The following is a 24,116-nucleotide window of genomic DNA, read 5'->3' as shown; positions in this document are numbered from 1 at the left end:
CTTATAGTTTCTGTCCATATGTTCTTCGTATGTGCTAAATTTCAATAATAAATATGTTTTTAAATTATAGCTACTATGTTCCTTGAAACGTTTATGGTGTCCCCTTGTTCAGGAAGAGAGAATTACAGGGGTGCCTGGGTGGCTCAGTCGGTTAAGCGTCTGCCTTCGGCTCAGGTCACAATCCCAGGGTCCTGGGATCGAGCCCCGCATCGGGCTCCCTGCTCGGCGGGAAGCCTGCTTCTCCCTCTCCCACTCCCCCTGTTTGCGTTCCCTCTCTCGCTGTGTCTCTGTCAAATAAATAAATCTTTTTTTTTTTTTTTTTTAAAGAAGAAGATAGAAGTACGAATCAGTTTCACTGTAAATCTTTGTCAACACTAGGAAAATACTAAACTTGGTCAAATCTGTCAACGTTGAGAGTTAGTCAGGAAATAGGCAAACAGAATTGAAAAAGTCTTCACTCCATTGGGCAAGTTAGCAGCATTCCCTCTGCTCTGTTTCTGCAGAAGTTAATGAATATGTGGACTCATCTTCTGAGTCATGCCAACCCAGAGGGAAACTAATGTCAACACTTGGGGTAAGGTGATCCAATTTGATAAAATTACTATTCATCTCTATCTCCTTTGTGGGTCTTCAGGCGAGTTTGCTTCCATGACAAAATTAATATAAAAAACCAACTAGTGACAGCTTGACAGAACTCTAAATTTCAATCATTTTATTTACACATAAAATGTCCCTCTATCATAAACTTTGTGAAATCCACCCTGTAAACAAATTTCACTATGCTCACAACTTAGGTCATCACAGACTTCTGGGAGTCCAGCCTGAATAAAGACAGCAGAATCAGAACCTCTACTATAAAGAAACACTTCTACAGACATAGAAGTCTTCCAGTATTTATTTTTTTAAAAAATGAGAAGCCCATGTTTAACTTTGCATACTGATTTGTTAGGCATGAATATATTTTTGTACTCACAGATGACCTTTTATCAAAGAGCAACACCATTTTCTTCTGACTTTATATTCTCTAGCTTGCCCATAGATTGGAGCAAACATTTCCAGGTATGGGATCGCTCAGGGATGGTAGATTCGTGGATGTGTACAGACACTGCCCATCTTCATGTCATGGCAGATAGACAAAGGTCTCAGCCCTCTGTCCTAACCAGTGCTCCAGGGAGTTGCAGCCCCCAGTCAGAGTTGACATAAGGTGGGACCGTTTGCCGTCCTTCCTCTACATGTTTTTCATCGGCTAGGTATACTGGGTTGTGCTCCTGTGGGGATTCTGGCCCTTCTACCCAGGGGCACCCTTGGCTCAATTCTGCCCATTCAACAACCATGGTTTCATGTTGTCATTTTGCTCATGTCTGACCGAATCAAGTTGCCTAACCTTGCACACAGTCATAGGAAAAATATGATGTAGAAAGCCACCTACATCCTTTTTTACTTTCTGCCCATCCATTAGATCTGAAGTAAACAGGATGAGTTCTTTCAAAGTATTAATTTGCTGGTCTAAAATGAAGGTAGGGTTCCACTTACACGTAACTTCCAAAAATTTCAAAAAAATGGATTAAACAAAAGAATTCATGAATTTCCTGTGGGTTTCATTGAGCTCCTTTTTATCAGCAAGTTTCCCTGTCTCTGTTCCTATGGTACCTGGGCCAAAATTTTGGGGTAGTCCTAGTCATTCACTTCTCTTTTTCATTGTACCCCTAAATCTAGTAAATCAGTAAGATCTGACTGTATATTCTTTCCTCAAAATGTTTCTGAAATTTGCCCTTCTGTCACCATTTCCTTCACCATCATCTAATGAAGACATTTATCATCTCGCACATTTATAATCATTACCTCACCTACACATACATACACACATATGTATACACATAGAGACATACAAACATGCACACACATACACATTATTTATACATATATATAGATATTATGTGTGTGTGTGTATATATATATATATATATATATATATATAAAACACTAAAGGACAGAAACTTTGCTAAGTATAAGGAAATTATATGCATCTTTTTTGCAGGTAAAAATTTGGGGATGAAATATTTCAACGCACAGACACACATACATAAAAAATACAAAACTTACCGGTTGACCTCCCCACCATCTATGATTAAATTTCTCTCGCCCTCGAAGATGGAAAGTAGCATCAAATACAGGATCATACATTGAATTGCCAACAATTCCATGTGATTCTGGATACAGTCCCTTTGTGTAAAAGCAAATTTATTGTTAAAATACCAAATGATAATCTGTATATATTAGTTCTATCATAAATTTTCTTATCATAGGAGGTTTTACAGCAATATTTAATCTCCAAATTTATGTAAGATATATATAGACTTTACGTGTGTCTGAGCAAACATGAATATTATCTATGGATTAATCATAAGCTATCTGAGAGACTTAACATGATGATAAGAAATTTAATATTTGGGTTTTTTTAACTGCTGCAATTTAATAAGATGACAATAACTTTTATTACAATAAATTCAGCTGGAGATTGAAATTTACCTATGTGCCTCCAAAGAAGCTTCTATTTATAAATACACTTTTCCTTTTCCCTAAGTTCTACTTCTACCCCAGAACCCCCCAAATTCATAATAATAATAATAAATAAACAAATTATGTTTTTAAAGAAGAAAGCAAGGTAGAATTGGGAGTATCTAAAAATTAAAACAAAGCAGTCAATATTTTTATTTGAAAACTCAGAAAATAGACAACAGATCCTGTGGTATCTGAGAGAAGTTTAATGTACATGTTCAAACAGAATGGCACCTGAAAAAAAGTTTTCAGTTTTGAAGTGACAGTGAAGTTCAGTCCCCCACAAAGTTAGTAAAAGACATGTACTGTGAACAGCTCACTCAGATAAGATAGAAAACAGATTTTCTTGGAACACTGAGAAACATGTTTTTTAAAATCTCCCTTTAAGTCATTTCAGGATGAAATCTACATCCACACCCTTTGGATCTACACCATTTGAAAAAATACTTACAGGGGTGCCTGGGTGGCTCAGTCGGTTAAGCATCTGCCTTTGGCTCAGGTCATGATCTCAGGGTCTTGGGATTGAGCCTCCCCTGCTCTGCAGGGAGCCTGCTTCTCCCTCTCCCTTTGCCCCTCCCTGCCCTGCTCACTCTCTCTCTCTCTCACTCTCAAATAAATAAATAAAGTCTTAAAAAAAATACTTACAGTGGCCAAAGTATATAAGTTAGGGAAAGTTTTTGTTGGGTACACGGGTCTCATGTAGGGAGAGTGTGTGCCGCAAGACCCTAGGAACAGAATTTCAGACATTAGAGCAAGAGAACCAACAGAAGTCACTTCACGTATGGGAATCCACTGTATAAACTATCAAACACTTGCATTACCATCACTTCTGTATTTCAAATAATAGAACACATTTAAAGCCACATGTCCATAGCTCTCAAAGCCCATAGCTGAGTGTGTACTGTGCAGATCATGGATCCTGATGAGAATATAGTATGAAAAGGACTTACTTAGCTTTTCAATGTGAGGCATGACTTTGTTGCCTTTCTTCATGTATGACGCACGGAAACCATCCACCGAAAAGATGATTAATGGAGGGCGAACAAACCTTAAACAGTAACATAGTAAAGCTTTAGAAAATGTACTGCCACAAAGTTTCCATTGTGCCTAGTCATTCTCCACAACTGGGACCAAGAATTTCCAAGATGAATCTTCAAGTGAGGCTATCAGGACAAGCCTGGGCTGCCAGCCACATAGCATTTGTGACAACCAAAGTCCACAGTTAAATGACCAAGGTCATAAAATGGCCCGGGAAGGGACTGGACTCCAGATTTCCCCTGCTGCCTCTCACGTTACAAACAAGGTTTTTCACGGTGTATAAAGTTGTTATATTTGCCTGGAATAGGTGTTTTCCCATTTGCTACCTGGAAAACTCCTCTTCATTCCTTAAAACCCACCTCAAGGTTTCCTCTTCTGTAATTTTAGCTGCTCACACTTCTGAATTCCTTTAAGATATTCATTCATACCTCTTTTGTCATTCATATACATATTACATTATTTCGATGCACAGTCTACATCTTATTCATCTTTCTATTTTGTGGACCTAGAGTAGAGCTCCAATAAATGCTTAGCAAATACATGGATGAATGGGTGAATGAAGAAAATGAGCATGAAATTTATAGCAGTGGCACTCCCGTCCCTAAAAGTTATAAAAGAATTCTTTTAGGTTTAATCATAAAATAACTTTAAAAATAATCAAAATTGATGAAGATCTTTAAAAAGTTCATCAATAAAGGATCAGACAATCCATTTAACTAGGGCAGGATCTGAAGAAATAGGTCCTTTGTTATAGTCTAAGGATAGAATTGGCCGGTCAGACTTGAGAATACTAAACTATGTGCAACCATTTTTTTCCTGATAGTTTGAAGATAATGCAGCAAGCACAGGCTTGAGTTTATTTGAAGCCACATAAAAAATAAGGTATATTTCAAATGAGTCACAGATAAAGCACTTAGAATAATACCGTAGATGCGTTCTTTATTGTCGTGACTGTTACCACTTGACGGGGCTTCTACCACTAGACTGCTTTGTCCACAAAAATAACTGAACACATTTTAAACAGCCGTTCTATTCAGAAAGTCCAAAGGAGTTCAAGTGCCTCATTAAAGCCAAAAGAGGAGATGAAAATAAAGACAATATCAAAATACTTGGATTTTGTGTCGCAGGCTGTGCTGCTTAAAAACAAAAATCCACTTGAACAAATACATTAATGAAAACATACTTGTTGAAAATTTGTTTTCTGCCAGTGATTTTAAGGGTCCATGAATTTTCAACAGTTTCCTGGAAGGTGTAATAAGTGCCTTATGTGGGTCACACTTGAGCTGTGGGGTGTCACTCAAGTCTGGCTATACCCCAGCAAAGCAGTTTTCAGTAGTTTGTCAAGTTCCTGCAGCATCTGGTAGGAGTTACCAGTTTGGATGATATTTTTGAGAAGTTTTATAGTCCTCCCCACCTCCCCCCCCCAAAAAAAGGCAGAAGCAGCCCTTCAGGAAAAAACTCTGAAAAAAAAAAAATAAATCAATGCCAGAAATGTTTCTTTCCTTCTCTGGTGATATTTAGATACACTTTGTAAAACGTTCAGCTATGGTGAAGTATAGAGGATATTCAGTCTTCAATATGTGCAGAGGCAATAAAAGAAAAGGTTTTAAAAACTCACTACTTTGGGGCACCTGGGTGGCTCAGTTGGTTAAGAGCCTGCCTTCAGCTCAGGTCACGATCCCAGGGTCCTGGAATCAAGCCCCGCGTCAGGCTCCCTGCTCAGCAAGGAGTCTGCTTGTCCCTCATTCTCTGCCCCTCCCCTCTCTCTCAAATAAATAAATGAAATCTTTAAAAAAAATAAAAACTCACTATTTCAAGATGTGCATTCTAGCTTTCAACGGATTAATCACTTATAAGTACTTGAGTCTAAGTTTACCTGTATAAGAGGCTCTTGGCTTTACATTGTTTGTCACCATTTATCCATCCAGATCCTGGGATATTTCATCAACTAATACACAAAACTTCATCATATTTATAAAAGGCACTTACCCTGCAGGGCATTCCGGGGTCTTTATTTCCTCACAGTTGTCATCTACCCAGTGTGTCTCTCCTATAAGGGTAAGTGGGTAAATTCACTTGTGAATCTAATTGTCAATACCAACCAGAGCCCTAAAGACCGCAACCCCAGGCCCCATGTCCTGTTGGATACTCGTTGCTTATGGGACACCATCTAAACAGAAACTCTGAAATAAAGTCTAGTGTTGGTTTGGCTTACTAAAGTACACCCATACATAATGGGAAAGCTAATATTTAATAGCCCCAAGTGGTGTTTATGTGAGCCTTCTGAGTCTAAATGGTTTGTAGATAAAAACACCAGTGGCGTCAGTGAACAAAATTTCATGTTTGTTTCCCTCCAGAAATAAACTGTTCGGTCATTAGATGGAACATTCTTTTCTCCACCACCGAACATCTCAAAGCCATAGAAAGTATGGCACAACTTCCCTTTAGTTGAGGGGAAAGGCTTAGAATACTCAGGGATGATAAATGGAAGACTGCAACAGAGAGAGATTTGCCAGTGGATCTGTGTTCAGCCCATGAATTTAGGAAGAAAAATCAATGATGTCTTTCACTTTTATCTTCCTCCAAGGTCCGAGAGCTTTCCTGAGTTATCCCATCAAGAATGGAGAACAGAAAAGAGCTCAGTTTAAAAATAAAGAAACACAAAAACGAGCCTTCCTTAGGAGAAAATGAAAAATATCAAAAAAGCATTTGCTTTAAATGGTCTTAAGGCAAATAAACATCACATGTCTTGACCATACTGGAAATCTCCCTGGTCAACAAGAATCTGACTCCTGGCAATTGGGTACGTTAGTAACATGCTCTTTCCTTAAAGTGGGAGAAGCTTTACCACATATCTAGTAACCCAGGGCTCACACATGGGCCTCACAAAAGTACTGCAACTAGAATTTTTAATCAGCAAAAGCCAGTGTTTACTGGTTCAGTGACCAATGACAACTAGGACTTTTTTATTTTCTCTTCTAATAGCCTCTGTGGTTTATTGTTACATTTACTACATAGGGGGGAAAAAGGGAAAAGGAATAAAATTCTCAATCAATTGTATGCTTTATCAAAAGTTACAATAATTGCTTGGGCAGGGGAAATTTTCCAAATTCAGGATTAATGGAATATCTTCCTGCCACAAACTGAACACTAAAAACATCTCAGAACCGATTTGCTTTTTCCCCTGAAATCTTTTCATGGAAACTCTTCTTAAATGTTCCGTGTCACAGCTAGGAAGAAGGACTTAATTTTGACAAAGTTTACGTAAAGATTCTTGGATCTTTCCATTAACCTCTGTAAGTGGGTGCTGTGGTAACTTCAACTCCTTGAAGAGAGAAACATCATCTTTTATATTTTCGTTAGTCCACCGACTACTATTTACTATTAGAATAAAACCATCATATTCTGCAATCGACCATAAACAGTGAACAGATATGCACATATAGCTTTGGGAGCTACGGGCGCACTGACCCTCCTTACCAGCTAGTACACCCATCTTTAGGCCGCTGCTAGTGCTTCAGTTTACAGCTTATATCCAGTAGGTACAAAAGCCATGCCCCCCCCCTCCACCCTGCCTCAAGGGTAAAAATGCTGCAATTTACCTTCCAGTAAACAGGCCAAGGTGAGACTTCCCCTAAAACCACGTCCCTGCTGGCCACCCCCCTACCCTGGTTTCCCTGGCTCCCTTACACAGTTTTCCTGCAGAACATTCCCTCAATACATTTCATGAATGGAATTCCGTCTCAGGCTCTGCTTTTAAACGACCTGATCTCAGACCAAGACAGGAAATTTAGAAATCTCTTCATTATTATGATGCTACCACATTCTGGAATTTGGGGTGATTTCCTTGTCATTTCAGATCAGTGAAATGCAGGGAAGCAAAACTAAGAAAGAGGCACGGGAAATTAAAAAAACACAACTCCTTCCCTCCTCCCAAACCCATATCCAAGGTGTTGGAGCCACAACATCCAAGATTCCTGGGAGCATCTCCAGTTTTTATTCTTTTAAAGCTCCAGCCAACCAACCCACGGACACCTGTACCTTTGCAAACCACTTGGTAATTAGTACAGCAGTCTCCCCTGGCCAAGCAGTCCTCCGAGCAGTGACAAGCATTGTCTTCATTTCGTACTTCTCCGCATCTGTCCTTGGTACACTCCCAGCCACCAGCTGAAATCGGCACAATATAACACTTAACACTGCTTCTCACAAACCAAATGAAAGGGGCCACAATTGCTTACAAGTGTTGCCAACAAAAAGAGCTAAAATCCCACATCATTTAATCTGCTTGTGAAATTAGAGTTGGCCTGAGGCCTAGATGATATTTGGAGGACTTACAAATAGGTTGAATCCCTAATTTTTCAAATCAGAGTCCAAAGCCAAACATAATTGGGCTCCTTTGGGAAAATGGAACCCTTATCATTTGTATACTGTACTAAAAAACAAAACAAAACAGTAAAATGTATGGTATGTAAAGTTTGTGATAGGAGTTTCTACCATCGTAGGCATAGTCACCAAAGCTGGGCTCTTTTATTTCCCAAAGTAGCTTTACTTGACTTTAATGTGCTTGATTTAAATACAAATGATAGTGCAACCAAATCCTCTACCTGCTATAAGTTGCAGCTGAAGGGTCAAGTCCTAAACAGACACGCAGAGTTTAAAGGGATATGAAAAAACACTCACAGTTCCAACCATTGACCAAAATGTGGCCCTATCTACAAGGAGAGGTCACAGCCCCTCCTTTCCAGGGGGCTAGTAGATGGGTTACAGATTTCTGTCTGAGCATACTTGGTCGAGAGCTCATGGTTTAACTCTATCAACAGGAAATATTTGGACAATATTTTCATCTAGAAAAGAGTGCTATCTTTTTTTGCTTGCCTTTTCATCCACTAGACTGTAAACCCCATAGCCGGAAAAAAAATCACATCTCTCTTTTCACCATGACATCTCCAGTGCCTGAGACTGTGCCTGGCATGTGTTAGGTGTTCCATGAACATTCATTCAATCTGCTTGCAAATTACCATGAAAATAAAATGTGACTCTTTACATTCAAGACTGATACACTGAGAAACTTCATAATGAATTCACTTATTCAATAAATATTTCTATTATGCTTTCCATGCTCTAGGTGCTGGGGAGGTCATGAAGAACAAGAGAGACAAGACAGGCCATCTTCATGGAGCTTATATTTCAACTGGGAAAGAAAGACCATAAGCAAGTAGACCAGTAGAAACAAGGTAATTTCAGCTTGTGCTAAGTGCTATGAAGGAAATCATAGGATGGTACTGATAGAGAGTGACAGGGTGGAAAGCGCATGCTACTTGACATAGAATGGTCAAGAAAGCCCTCTCTGAGCTAAGGACACTTGAGGTCTTCATCTCTTAAAATATGTCATAAGTGGAAGGCAATGGTTTTAGGAAGCAATGTTGCTTCTTAGTAATATTCTGCCAACGGACACTTTGCTAGGTGAATAAATGGATAAAGAGGTACTAGTTGCCATGCTAGAAAACCAGACAACTACTGTTTAATTTCCACTCTTTTAGAATTACCTTTGTATCCAAATTCTATTCTCTGATTTTTTGATATCTCCCCTTCCTCTGACTTCTCTTCCCAAGCAGATGAAATGCTTGGAATTCCTTTATTCAGGACCTGCTATTCCCAATGGTTAGCAATTTTCCAAGGTTGCTTGGACTGATTTTTTTTTTCCCAAATCAAGGATAACTCTTTAACCAATATACTTTTATTGCTGCCCTAGTTCCTTAGAAAATCCCTTTGTTTACAAAAAAGTATCACTATTGACAAGCTAAATTTATTGAGGAACTACCAGCTTTGTGTAAGAATGGAATTTTAAAAAGCCAGGATTCAGAGTGAACCACAAGCAAGGTAGGAGTCAGTCAACTGCACAATTTTGAAAGCAAACACAGAAATAAACAGGAAAAAAAAAACATTTAACCTTATGGAAAAATAGGAGAGTTACCTATCAGATCAGATAAAGACTTTTTTTTAATGAGAATATATATTTTAAAAGTGAGGATATGTTGAAAAGGGAGTGGTGAAAGGCTCTTGTGCCCTTTGAGAGGAATATAAACTTTGAGAAGTGTTAATTTTGTAATATATTACATTTTAAAATTTAATATATTTAATATATTTAAAATATTTAAATTTAAAAAATGCACACTTTGATTCAAAATCCCACTCCTAGGAATTTATCATAAGGAAAACAGACAAAAATATGAATATGCATGAACGACATTCATTGATACATTGTTCATAATAGCAACAATTGGGGAAAATCTAAATGCTGATCAGTTACTCAGTGAAGCAGGTTGTGCATCTGTTCAATGGAATACTATGTAGGCATTCAAAAGGATGGTGTGTAAAGAGATATATAAGTACAGACACACCCCCTCCCAGGCATATACATATACACACTCGTATAAATACACATACACGCACATATAGTGGTGAGGGTCTATGCTGAAACATTGTGCTTATCTCTAGAAAATGGCTTGTGCTATCACAGTAGGATCTCAGAGACTTTTGTTTTCTCCTTCAACCTTTTGTTATTATTTGATATTTGATTCTTCCACATTTGGCATACATTATCTTGGTACACAGGAAAATAAACTGCTTCAAAAATGTTATTATCGTCCATATTTATTACACCTGGAAAGAGAGGCATGAAGGACATTCAGAGAGAGCTAAGCTGGAGTGAAGACATCCACTAAACTTTGCAAGGAGTTCTAAGATCAGGAATCCAGACTGCTGAGATGACATGTCAGAGGCCAGATGCTCATGGTGCAGAGGACACAAGCATCATTTAGGTCCCCGGGGCCAAGCAATCACAGGCTGCTGGTTTGAAATAATGTTTTAGAGCCAAAGAACTCTACTAGAACATCTGTTCCATCCATATGTTCAGTTTTACAAGGTTCTCAGCATTTAAGTTTGCAGACCCACAACTAAGGAACCTGGGAGAAGTTCCAAAGGAAAGTAACAAGAAAAAAAAAAATGGCTACATGCTTGGAAAATGTATTATACAGAAAACAGCCTAATAAAACTCTTCTTGTTTGGACGGGGGGAAAGCAAACAAACCAGAACTAGTAAGAGAGCTGGCATCGGTTTTCATATAAATCAAGGGCTATTTCTTTAGTAAAGGAGAATAACGTCTGTTTCTAATGATATCATTAGAAAGATAAGGCTAATATTAGTGATAATATGAGTCAGATTTTTGAAAGAATCATCTCAATCACAAAAGTCCAAAAACAAGTAATAACTTGTCAAGGAAGCTGTCGAATCTCTGCATTTAGTGATCTTAACAGGGTTGACGGTCATCTTTGGCAGAGTTTGCATACGATGTTGCCCAGAGGCGTGCTGGAGAGCCTACAAGGTATCTCCAGAGTCCTGTCTAAAGTGTCAGGCTTTGGAAACAGAGCAGGTGGGGTGGCAAATGTCTACAAAGGTGCTTCTTCTCAACTCAAGAGTATTCATTCTGAAGTCCCTATGTTCTACTGATGGTTCCAGTATAGAAGACATGGAAAGAAAGGCCAGGATGAGTGAGAGGAATATTTTAGAGCTACCCTGAGCATGTGACCCCAAGTAGAATTCCATAACAACTTTCCACCTGTGCAGAGAATGGGGAATTACATCAGGGTGGGCCAACAGTTACTACATGATAAGATGAAATAACACAAATGCTGTACACTGAGCAGGCAAGCAAAAATTTAAAAAAATGAAAATTAAAACAGAAAAGCCCCAACCCTTAAGAATGCTCACAGTCTCAGCCCATGTGCCCTAGCAGTGAATGTGGGAATTGACAGCAAGAGACAGAAATGATGAATATGAGGGGGGGAAAAAAAGCACCTGAACATAAATACTTCCAAAACTAATAAAATAATGATTGTAGTTGCAAAGAACATTCTTTGGGTAAGCCTGGTATGCAAACAATAGTCACACGGGGTATACTCATAATACAATCGATAATCATTCAAGAAACAAAACCAACCCGCACAGTTTGGTTTGGCCAAAGCAGGGTGGCAATGTCAGGGAGAAGAGCAGCCAAGGGCCTTCAAGCCATCCAATCAAGTCTCCAGAGGACTCAAAAGTTACCCACCTGTTTTCAAACAAAGCTCATCAAAGTCATGGCAGCAACTGCTGTAGCTCTTACATAGGTTATCACAACGACAATCAGGGGGTCCAACCTCTTGAAGTTCAAAGCATCTGCCCTTGCATGATCCAGAGGTGTTGGTCCAGGGGGAGTCTGATAACACTGCAAGATACAAGAGGCAAGGGCAATGGAATTGGGAAGTGGGTCATGTCATTGTGGAGAGGGGACAAGTGGGAAGGAGCGCAGAGTGGTGACATAGTCAGGCTCTAACTGAGCAGCCTGGAGCCATCACCTGCTAGCTGGGCAGGTTGCCATGGACTCTGGGCAGGTTGCCATGGACTCTTGGCAGGTTGCTAAACCTCTTATGCCAGTGTCCTCATCTGCAAAGTGGGGGGATTAATGAAAGTAACTGGAGATTATAATGAGAATTCGAGGAAACAATCCATGCAGAACACTTAGCAGTCTGTTAGACACAGAAAGTACAATGTATGTTGGCTGTTGGTTTTATTGTACTGTTTACAATTATTATTACTACAAATCTGGGACGGTTAGCATCTCTGTGGGTGCTGATGATGCCAACAGAGAAGAGAACATTGATGTACACACTTAGAAAAAAGAGTTCATTTCCCTCTTTGAAAATCCGTAACTTTTTGTAAGGAGATTTGAAGCTAAATGTTCTGAGAACAGTCTGAACATAGGGAACTGAAATAGGAGACTTGTAAGATCTCTTCCAGCCATTAAATCTATACCCATAACTGGAGTAACACAAACACAAACATCACAATCTCAGCTTGTCAAAAATAAACTCTCTTTATTTTCTATGATACAACTATATATCTAGAAATCTCAAGAATCAGTTAAAAATTTTGGGGGGGAACAGACAAAAATTCTACATGTTTGTATGATATAAGCAATTAAGTTCAAAAATTCAATGGAAGTTCCATTCATCATAGTGCCTAAAAGATATGATATCTAGGTATAAATTTCATCAGACATGTGTAGGACCTACCTGAAGAACACATTAAAACTCTACAGAAAGATATTTCAAAAGATTTCATTACATGGAAAGATATACCATCTTGGAGATAAAAATAATTGATATTATAAAAATATCAGTTCTTCCTAATTAAACTTGAAGATTCAATGCAACCACAATAAAAACATAGAGGAGTTTTTTAAACTGGAGAGGATATTAAAAGTTTACAAAAATGAATATATGAAATGAAAAACACTGGAAAGGAAGAGTAATTTGGTGAAGACTAGATAGTAAAGTATACTCTGAAGTTAAATAATTAAAACAGTTTGTACCAGGAAATAAGTAGATCAGTGCTGAGGGTGGGGATGGGAAATAGAGCCGAATTTATTTATAATGAAAGCAATCGGAGAAAGAAAGAAGGATTAATCAGGAGGTGAAAGAAGGATTAATTAGTAAGTAGTGCTAGAATAACTGGCTGACGAGAAAAAAAAAGCTGTATCCTCATTCTAGCTTACAAAATAATTAATTTCTGATGAATGGAAAGTGTAAGCAGTGTCCTACCTGTTGCTAGGAATGAAAATTTTTGTAAAACAGAACACAATTTGGAAATTCATATGAATCTTTCACCCAAAAATTCCATTACTAGAAATTCACTTCTCGTGTATATTTGCAAAATTTTGTCAAGATATATGTACAAGAATCACCGTATCCATAAGTGGAATATTGCCCCAGCCCTTAAAAAGAATGAGTCAGATCTGTGTAGGCTGATATGGAAAGATCTACAAAATATACAAACATGTGTTTTTAAAGAGCAAAGTGACAGAATAGTATGATAGTATTAAATATTATGCATTATATTTTGTGTCAAAAATAGAGGGAAAGAGAGCAATGAGGATATAAATAAATATAAAAATAAAAACAGAGCCAGAGAAGGGGGGGCGGCAGAGGCATTGAGAAAAGGTACAGGTGTCAATAACCTCCGTCCCCTCCCCCACCCTCCCCACAAGAAACTCTTTACAGGAATTATATTTGAGCAAAATGACTGAGAAAGAGAGAAGCAGAGGGATTTTTTTTACCTTTCTGTAGTTTGAAACTTCTACAATTTTATAAATGTCTTTTGTTTGCTTTCTTCTATCTCATATATATATATATATATCCCTGTGTGTATATATGTATAAAGTATATATTATATAATATATATTATATATAAATACCTTAACAAATTTCATTGATGACATGCTATGTATAATCTTATTTCCTTATTTATGTTTATGAATTTTTCATTTTTTTACAATGAGCACACATTACTTTTAAAAACAAGCAAACATAAGCAGGCAGAGAACAGAAGTTAAATAACATTTCCAGGTTCACTGAAGCCATTTATCTGAACATCCCGTTCATCCCTCAGTCTCTTGTCCTTTTAAAAGTCAGAGTCACCCAATCCTAGTCTTTATGGCATCAGATCAGTTCAAGTAAAGCAAACAGATTCACTAGACCATGAGATGTGAAACGCTTGCGCATGGTTGATTCTGGGATGTTGAAACACGTACAAACCGCACCAGCTCAGTTTAGGAAATAATGTCAGGTTTCCAATGCAGTGCCTTACCCCTGGTTCAAAAACCACATTTTTCTATTCATTTTGGCCAACCTATCAACAGTGCATGCTGGGCCATAAGACACTGTAGGAGGAGGGGGGGTTGAGATGTGCAAAAAGTAAAATAGAGAAAGCCCTATAGTAAAAACAAAGACAAGAAAAACACTTATAATTGAATTATTCCTTTTTTTAAAGGTACTGCTTAGCCAGAATCAGTAGCCATCTAATAAATTCTGAGCAGAATTCATTCCCATGAGCTGCATACATAAATATGCTCAGCTATGCTTATCGCTGAGATAATGCTAAGAGGTCCAAAGGCACATTGTTCGCAGTTGTTGACTTGTCCTGTCTTCTCTTCTTTATGGTGTCCAGCCTGCATTCGAAATATTCCTCCAATCATGCCCTTTGCTTTTCCTTCATCACAATCTCTTCCCTATTTCTCTCTTTATTTTTAAAACATCTGTGTGGAATTTTAGCCATTTTAAACCTTTCTCCATCCATGCTGGTCACGTGATTTTTACTATATTCTTACAGCCTTGATTATTCTCTGACTGTATCCCCCACTTTGTTTTTGAAAAATAATTGAATCTCACTCAATAACTTTCACCCTAATGATAATCTTCTTTGCCAAACCTTAAATGGAAGACAGCTTTGTTAAGGAAGAGTTGCTCTTACACTCATCATGCAAACACACAGATCATAAAAAGTGTTGGACTCGATGTTTACCAACAGCTTGCAAGTAAGAATAAATTCTAGGGCCAGTATGGACTAGGGACATATATGCCAAATTCACTCTTGGCTGGCTTGGACTCAGCTGACAATGGCAACAAGAGAAATGGGAAGATGAATTGATCCATGTAGTTCTTCCAATCCAATAATCTCAAGAATTTGAACTTCTGCACCTCTTTTAAATCAAATTAGGTGATAGAGTCACATTCACTTTGCCATTCCAGGGCCCATCCCACCCCCGCCATCTTCCATAACAAGCTCTAATCCCCATGCTTTTCTAGCTCTGCAATCATCCTCCACGTTTGGCTTTTTCATTCCACGCCCATGTCTCATGTCCTTCCCCCCACACCAGCCTAAGGACAGATTTGAGGTCTTCACTTTTTATTGGAAAATTTTAATATAGAAAGATTCTCTGACTTAGTATACGTCTAAATTCTAAAATCTGTAGCTTTCCTTTACCTGACCTAAATCAAGTTCTATAATTTATTGAACAGTGTGATGAAAACTGCAGGATCAGTGGGTTTGTGGTGTCTCATAATTACTGAGACTTCCATAAAAGCTCAGAACCAACAAGGAAGACAGAAGACAAAAACAAACACCTTGAAAGGATCAAGACAAAAATGTGTGATAAGTATGGAGGTTTAGAATTTCATACGAGACATTTGCCAATACTTTTATGAGATTCAAATTCTATCACTGCCTTCTTAATTACATATTTAAATAATGTTATTTGGCTTAAAGATGCAACTCAGTTCCAGAATCTTAAAAAATAACTCTTATAGTCTACACACACATTTTCTTATAATAGGGACTTCAAATTTTAAAACACATATATATGTACATATATGAAAGGCATAAAAAAGTGCTATACATTCCTTATTTTTCACAGAAGCATTTCATGATTTAAAAACCACCAACATAAAAACATGATTTATTACACTCAAATTCATAATTCTCATAGAAACAAGTGAAATTATTTTCACTTAGTTAAGTAAAATCTTATTTCTAAAACATTCCATCGGGGCACCTGGGTGATTAAGTCGTTTGAACATCTGACTATTGATTTCGACTCAGGTCATGATCTCGGGGTCATGAGATTGAGCCCCACATTGGGCTCCATGCTCAGCGCAGAGTCTGCTTGAGATTCCCTCTCTCCCTCTTCCCTCTACCCCTCCTCTCCAACCACTCTTTAAATAAATACATAAAATCTTTCTAAAAAGATAAAAAATAAAACATTCCATCTTACCATACATACACAGAGGCGGTGTCATAGAATTCTGGTGCCATTTATATGGGGAAAAACTACCAATAATTTAATAGACCATTGGAAAGAACGTAATTCATGATAAGAGTCGTGACCTACTCGTGAGTTCATCCCAGACCCTCAGTCCTATTTTCCTCTAAATCCCTCTGCAAAATGGAAATTTTCTGATTTGGGTGATGACTGGTGAGGGAAGCAGTATTTAAGTTTGAAAACCTTTAGTTTCCTAAAGCTGGGAGACTCTTTCTTCTAAGCTTTGCGTGGTGATCCTGTGTCCAGGGTTTGAGAGATGGCACCCTATCTGTTCCTCCTGTTCTCTGTGGTCCTCCGCCCAAGTGCTTCCTAAAAGTGAGAGGAAAGCCTTGCAATGGGCTGTGGGCTGTGGTTATGCCGCCTCCTGTTGAAGAACACTGACACAGAACTGGTTTTCCTCTGTCTGCCTGCCGTGTCTAAAGCAAAACCACAGGGAAAGGAGGTGGTCAACGTGGACGACATTCAAGATGCTGACCAACTCTAACATTTAATGCCGTCTTATGCCTCTTCTGGAGTATATGATTCATCCTTTATGGTCATACTTTCTTGTACCGCAGTGGCCATGTGTTCTTGATACCATTGACCTCAGCCCATAGTGAGCAGCATTTACATACTGGCCTCTATGTTAGTATTCTCTGCTTCCTAAAGACATCAGTTCCCATAAATACCCCTACGGTGGCATCCAGTCTCCTCCTCGTCAGATTCTGGACCAGCTTTCATGGACAACTTTTTCAGTAAATAGGTCTACCTGGGAAGTTTTCAGGCACCTGCACTTTTAAAGCATTTATAAACACAACGTTCTCATGTAGAAAGATCTTGTAAACTAGAAGAAAACAGTTTTCTATGCAATGTAAATAAAATAGATTAAAAACTTTAGTTCAACTTTTAAACCCCTCAAGTAGCATTTATGATGGTAGTCAGTAGAGTATGTCTGAATGGTTTGCAAATCTGCCCCCAAACAATGAAATGCTGTCATCAAAATCACAGGTACTGGCAACTTGAAAAAGTAAAAATTTAGACACTGGTCTTGGAACATAAGTGAAGATAAATTAAATGTATCATCATATATTTAACACTTTATATTCTCAACAACCTTAATATTGCATTTTGTTCTCAAAAACCTTTTCTGATAAAGAGGCAACATTATTCCTGTTTTTCTGGTTGGAAAATCAGAACCCTCAGACTAATCCGAGCTAGCAAGGGCCTGGCTAAAATTTTAGACCATCTGAATACAACTATAGCACTGTTTTTGTTCACAAAGGATTTTTCCAGATTCTGCACACAGGCTATGAGTTTGATGAAGACCTGATTTGGAAAGGTTTTTTGGTTCAAGAATCTATGTGAGTAACTATTGAGGACCGAGATTTCTGGTCACACAGACAAGATAGAGGATTCTGTATAGTTTTAAGATAAATGAAAAACCTCTACTCCAGAGCTCCATTTAACAAAGCCCTGAAAGACCTGTGCCCTCCTTAGACTCTTCTTCAGACAATTTTCTTCCATTTACTTAAAACACCCTATGACTCAAGGCGCCTGGGTGACTCGGTTAAGCAACTGACTCTTGATTTCGGCTCAGGTCATGATCTCAGTGTTGTGAGATCGAATCCCATGTCAGGCTCCGTCCTGTGCGTGGAGCCTGCTTCATAGTCTCTGTCTCCCGGTCCCTCTGTCCCTCCCCTCCTTGTCTCTCTCAATAAACAAACAAACACCCCTGACTCTACGTTATATTTAACATCAAGTCCCATCAAGTCACGACAGAGTTTTCCTTCCAGAATCACGGCTGTTGTATTTGTCAGCTTTGCAGTTTCCTACATGCTATTCTGCCATCATTGAGACAGTTTTTCATTGTAGAATGAGATTCCAAAACTTTATCGGATGAACACAAACCTTCCCATTCCTCTTAACCATTGTTGTTTTCTCTGTGATTCACAGACTCACTTTACTCATAAAGCTGTGAGAGGCCCTCCTCCTTTTACATTTACCCATGAATTTCATTCACATTCACACACTTCTAAACTTTGGAGCCACTAAAAATGATGACGAGTTGGTTGAGGCTTTCGAGTCTATATTAGCCAGTTTATCCACAAGCTCACAAATTTCCCTGTGTCTTCCAAGTATTAAGTCGCTTATATTTCAGAGGCTATCCCATTTCCATCTGGAGACTGAAAGGGAATCTATCACAAACTTCAGTAAAATTACCTCCATTCTCACACCACAAACATACACATACGCACATGTACGTGAGTGCACGCACACACACCTGTATACACATAAATTCTCTTGCAATCTTAAAGGTTAATCAAGCTGGCTACACCAGATGTATGAACAAAGATGTCGAACTGATGTGCACTCATTATTTACATTTTCCTTGAAAATGTATTCTAGCCATCCCAAGCACCTGATTGTCCATTATATTTACCCAATAGAATCATAATTAGCTCTGCTCATTTCATCTCTCCTAATAAATCCATAGATCTTTTATCATCTGGTAGAAAAATCCTATTCTACCAGTACTTTCGATAGATCACTAGGTCCTAACAATATATCCAGCCAACAAGTGTGCTAGTTAGTTAATTATAACAGTCTGTTTGCACTGCCACAGCCTTGAAACTAACACCCCAGTCCATAGTACAGCAGTGAGGGTCTGCCCTCTGTGTAGAACATTCTCACCTGTTGCTGAGGACTGTGAGAAACTACATTTACCAAGCAAGGAAGTACACACTTTTGAATGGGAGATCTTGCTCTGGTCAGTCTGCAGCTAGCTAGCCATATATTAATACCCTTTGTGTTCCATTTGGTCAACAGTCTTGAAGCACTGAGCTTCTCAGGATTTCTTTGGAACATGAAAGCATTGCTGAAAATAGGCATGGTTGCCTTTCCTTTTTAGTATCTTGTCCTAATACATATATAAAAGTTTGCCCAATGCTTTCTGATGTGAAGGCCTTGCTTACAGAATAACCAACCACATGCATTATTTGAGGGAGGCCCTTTCTAGGCACATACAACATTTAAAAAATGAACATGCTTAAACTCTCTGCCCTATGCTCTCAACCAGTTTCCAAAGTACATCTCTGGTCTATATTCCAGAGAAAACAACCACTAGTGCCTAAAAAGCCAGTAAACTACAGCAACAGAAAAATTAAAAATAAAAAGTGTTCAGGCATACCCAAATCCTAAAACTCAGACTTAAATGGCATTGTATCCCAACTAAGCTTCAAAGAGGTAGAATTTCCACTAAAAAATTATTTTAGAAGATACCATAAAGGCCTAAAATAATCAATGATTTAATTAAATAATTCAAGAAGCAAATATTCTGTACTACATTTAAGATCACTCAGATGTATACATTATAATATAGATTATATTATTTTTACAGAAGTAACATAGACTCAATAGTTCTTAGAGCTGTTTCTTATAATGTATGGAGATAATTATACACAAAATACATTTAAGGATTAATAAATCTGTTCTATACTTTTCAAGTTCTCCAGTAGAGCACATACAAATTCAAGAGTCAATGAAACAGAACGGATGGAATCACGAGCTTTTCTTTTTAATCCAGAAGGAAACTTAGAAATCATCCAGGCCCGCTTCTCGTTATACAGCTAAGGACACAGACGTCACAAGTGACTTGCCCAAGGCCACACGGCAAATTCTATGGATCCAGGTTGTCAGTCAAGAACCTTCATGTTTCCCAAAAAGAGTCAACTTTGAAAATAATGAGTGACTTGATTTTACACATTCATTAAGAAAACAGTTTGTCCTCTCAGTTTGGGCTGAAGTAATATAGGACTATGAAACAGAAAAGAAGTTCCTTTTAGGATGCATTGGAAAGAACCAGCAGTGGGCTCTCAAGCTGCTAGCTTGCCCATATGAAGATACTAAGAATCCAGTCCCCCTTCCCGTCTGTGCAGTTATAGTCAGTGCTAATGGGTATCATACTTGTCTGGAACAAGAAAAAGAGGTCTTTGAAGACAGCATTTGTCACCAATAAAAACAGGATTCTCCAGCCCAGTGATCTCCTCTCCTCTCCCTCCCCAACAGAAGACAACTTATTTTGTCCATTTGGCTCACTGGGGGTGCAATTTTTATGATCTATTGTCTCACTTTTCACCCCACCCACACCCCACTTTGACTCATTAAACTACTTCTAATATTATTCTTTCAACCTTCTGGCATGACTCAAAAGCAACTTACTTGATGCAAGGAAGACCTAGTATTCCATCAATATATGTATCCTGACTTGGTTAATAAAAGTTCATGCTGGCTGAGCAGAGACAGGTGACCGTCTTTTAGATTAGTCAGGTCAAAAAATACAGAGAAATTCAAAATCCGCAGGAAAGCAGACAAACACACTGAGATGTCAGAGAAAGTCAAGAAAATATTGCCCCCTAGAGTACCCATTACTTAATATGTAATTTTTATTTATAAAACCATCAGCAGCTCCAATTTCCAGGAAATTAACCAACTCATTACTTAAGACCTGGTCAGTTAAGCCCCCTTGGTCTGCACAAGGAGCTCCTTTATAAGAATTCCCACACTGCTTATGGCGCAGTGTATTGTAAAAGGAAACTCTTTCACTTTGGTTCTATTAGTTAAGTCAAGGTACACTATTAAAACTTACCTTTCCTTATGCCAAAAGAGAAAACTGGGCGCAAGTCAATCCTGTAAGGTCTTCAAAGCACCTCTTCTGTCTTATATTTTCCCTATTTTAGGTAATTCTTAATCTCATCTCATAGTCCTAAATGCTGAAGTTTCAGAAAGACAGTTCACTGCTTTTTTCTGCCACTCCTTTTTTTTTTTTTTTTTTTTTTTGGAGATCAGAAGTTTCTGGAGACAAATATTACATCCTATGTCACATGACAATAAATCAAATTCATGTCTCTCCAATATTAAACCAGCACCTGTTCCCACCACTTCTATCTTAGCCTTGTCTGTTAGCAAGAGTTTGAATTTTATCTTAACATTTATAAGTTCCAGAGTACAAAGATTGAAATAGCCTGTTAATCACAGAGCAAGCGTACATGTTCTCGTAATTAAAACCACATCCTCTCACCTGAATTACACATAGAGCTATTTTTACTCCAAAGAAATCTAAGACTCAATTAGTTATACTGCAAGATTAGCTTAAAGATGAGTTTCTTCTGGAGCTTATATTGATTATCCAGTGCATAATATTTTAAAAGGACTGAGAGTGCGAACAGTCGCTACACTTACCTGTAGGAGGGCCTTCATCCCATCCTTCTGCCCTCTTAATTCGATTTGCTGTGAATCCTAAGCAGATATTGACTCCAACAGCAAAAGTGAACAGCGATATTACCTAAGGGAATAAGGAGATCAAGGTGTCAGGCCAATTAGTCAAATGACATGAAGGCAATTCAGAGGACTTCAACATCAGCACCCCATCCTACAACTTCCAAAAAACTTCCGTAACGTGCTGTCTTCGGTTTTAAAACAAAAAGAAAAATCCAAAATCAGGACCTGCTTCTCCACATCAAGTCCTTCCCCCGGTGATGCCATCATCTATCCTACCTGATCGGGCCGGAACGGGCTTCTCCTGGCCATGGCAGAGGGTTCTTGGAAAGCCTCTTGCACTGTGTTCTCTCTTGCCTACACTGAATGCACTGCTTTTTGGGGCTCTGAGTTCAGTCTATTAACTACAAGTAATCCCACCTGGGAAGTTGACAGCCTCCTCTGATTTGTCCGGAGCTGGATTTCATCAGGATTGGTTCACAAATGGCAGCTCTGAGCCTAAGAGGCTTGAAACATCCCTCTGCTTCTCTCCACCCCCTTATCGGTCCCGCCCCTCACACACACACACACACACACACACACACACACACACACACACACACACACACACACTTTCATGTGGTTTCCTCTGGTAACATGAGGGTTTCTTATGTTGCTGTGGCCAATAACAGTGCATGTTCATTTTCCTTCCCTCACAAAAACATGGTTTTAAAAAAGAAACCAAATGTATTTGATCCGATAAAAACAAAACAGAACTGTAAAAGGGTTTCCACCAGCTTTAAGCTTTTAAGGTTTACAATGTAGTTATTCAATGTAGTCAACCTCACGACTTTATTTAAAAAAAAAAAACAAGGAAAGTTTTATAATTTATAAACCTAACAACTTTCCCTGTCTTTCCCATTTATTTATTTTTTCTGGCAGTTTAAATGACCCTGTCCCTACTGCCACATTCTCAGCTACTCCCAACTACTCAAATATTTCTCACGATAAAATCTCCCAAGATTGTAACTAACACAAGAGATAGCATTATTTTTCCTCGTGGTGTTGTTAGCCTTTAGAGAAGTAACTTTTATCAAAATACTGGGAATGCCAGCTAAGCAGCAGAGAGTCCTTCTGCCCTGTGCGGAAGGACAAAGTATCTTCAGCCTGTCTCTTCTTCCTGAAAAAAAAAACTGTCAGCTTGGTTTTTATTGGGGGGGAGGGGAGGGAGGACAGAGGGGGAGGGGCTGGATGGGGAAGCTTTATTAGTGATTGAATTTAGGAAGGAAATCTCAATGGCAGCAAGAAGTTAGCTTTAAAAACAGTTTCCCTGATTATTTTCCAGTTGCATGGTCCTCTAGCCCCCAAACGCTGTCCTTTAAGGCTGTTGTAAATGTTAAAAGTTTCTTTATGAAGCATTTGGCAACCAGGAGTCTTCTAAAAGAAATCAAGGTCTCTAAATCTGAAAGTTATTTAAATATTGTCTGCTTTTCAGATTCAAAGGAGGGAAGAAGGCTGGCCTTTGGTTTCCCTTGCGCCAGGCCCGGGGACCATCAATCTTGCGCTGAGCATCTGTGTGTCCATAAACAAATACAGCGCTTACCATGCAACACATTACTAATGGGGCAGTGGCTGGGCTCAAATCAAACATGATAGCACAAAAGCAAGACCTTGTTTACAGTGGATTGCACAGTAGGCCTGGGTTTCATTATATATTCTAGAATTCAGTAACAGCTAATTGAGAAAAAGAAAACACACTGCCAAACTTTAAGTTGCCTTTCTAGAATCCCTTCAACTTTGTACTCTTGCAAAGATGGCAGGCTTCTGGATTTTTCTACAGGAGTCCCTTGCTTTAGTTTCTGTGCCATACTGAAATGATTTGGAGTTGGGTATTTAGCAAGGCTTATGAAAGATGTTAACCCCGTGTAAGAGTCTTCTGCTCTTTGTGTTCAATTTCAAGATGCAGCCTTGCTTTTACAGCAGAAAACTATACACCGAAAAGGAAAAGCTCAAGGCAAACCTGGGATTTGCCTTGCATTGTATGCCAATGGTGTTCCGAATGTTCCCCAAAACCCTGCTTCCGCTTCCTTCTAACCTCGCTGGCCCTTGCCAACAACTTTAGATTCTGTCTGACATTTGATTGTAGAAACCCAGCTTGAGGATAACGAAGGCTACCCTTGGGAAAAAAAAATAGACTCAGAAGCTGACCATCATCCATTAATTTTTTTTGACATGCAGCATAGCTGTGCAAGGAAAAAAGCCTTAAGTGTAATAGTCGATCCATAATTGGCTTCTGTACAGCACTTGTTATCAATTATCTAAGAGGATTGAGCTCAGGCATTATTTCCATCAACTGTTCTGTCAAGATTTGTCTTCAGGTCATTGTGCACACGGAACTCATTAAAACACACATATTCACAAGAGCACATGTGCACACACACATGCATACACACACACACACACACACACACACACATCTAACCATCGTTAAACAGAATTTTACTAAAAGACATCGTGATGAATTAACTCTCAGGGGGATGACCAAAGTCCCTACCTTGGGCATTAAATCGACTACAAAACACAATTACCTTTC

General features: G+C 38.6%; 1 protein-coding gene across 6 annotated transcripts in view; it reads right to left on the bottom strand.

Moving 5' to 3' along the window:
• ENPP2 (ectonucleotide pyrophosphatase/phosphodiesterase 2) overlaps positions 1-22,031 on the bottom strand; it is a 79,793-nt gene extending 57,762 nt beyond the window's left edge. For all 6 annotated transcript variants that reach the window (XM_088022768.1, XM_028090854.2, XM_028090849.2 and 3 more), the window contains exons 1-8: positions 21,824-22,031; positions 21,509-21,611; positions 11,705-11,860; positions 7,639-7,764; positions 5,587-5,647; positions 3,510-3,607; positions 3,205-3,284; positions 2,104-2,223 (exon numbers count right to left, since the gene is read on the bottom strand). In XM_088022768.1, coding sequence (XP_087878894.1) covers positions 2,104-2,223; positions 3,205-3,284; positions 3,510-3,607; positions 5,587-5,647; positions 7,639-7,764; positions 11,705-11,860; positions 21,509-21,611; positions 21,824-21,856 — 777 coding nt within the window. In that variant the 5' untranslated portion in view covers positions 21,857-22,031. The remainder of the gene's footprint in view (positions 1-2,103; positions 2,224-3,204; positions 3,285-3,509; positions 3,608-5,586; positions 5,648-7,638; positions 7,765-11,704; positions 11,861-21,508; positions 21,612-21,823) is intronic.
• Between the last annotated feature and the right edge of the window lie 2,085 nt (positions 22,032-24,116).

Source organism: Eumetopias jubatus, unplaced genomic scaffold, assembly GCF_037043125.1.
Source record: "Eumetopias jubatus isolate StellerSeaLion01/CBP00866 unplaced genomic scaffold, mEumJub1_p1.0 scaffold_4, whole genome shotgun sequence".
Classification (NCBI taxonomy): domain Eukaryota; kingdom Metazoa; phylum Chordata; class Mammalia; order Carnivora; family Otariidae; genus Eumetopias; species Eumetopias jubatus.
This window is presented reverse-complemented; position numbering and strand designations above follow the sequence as displayed.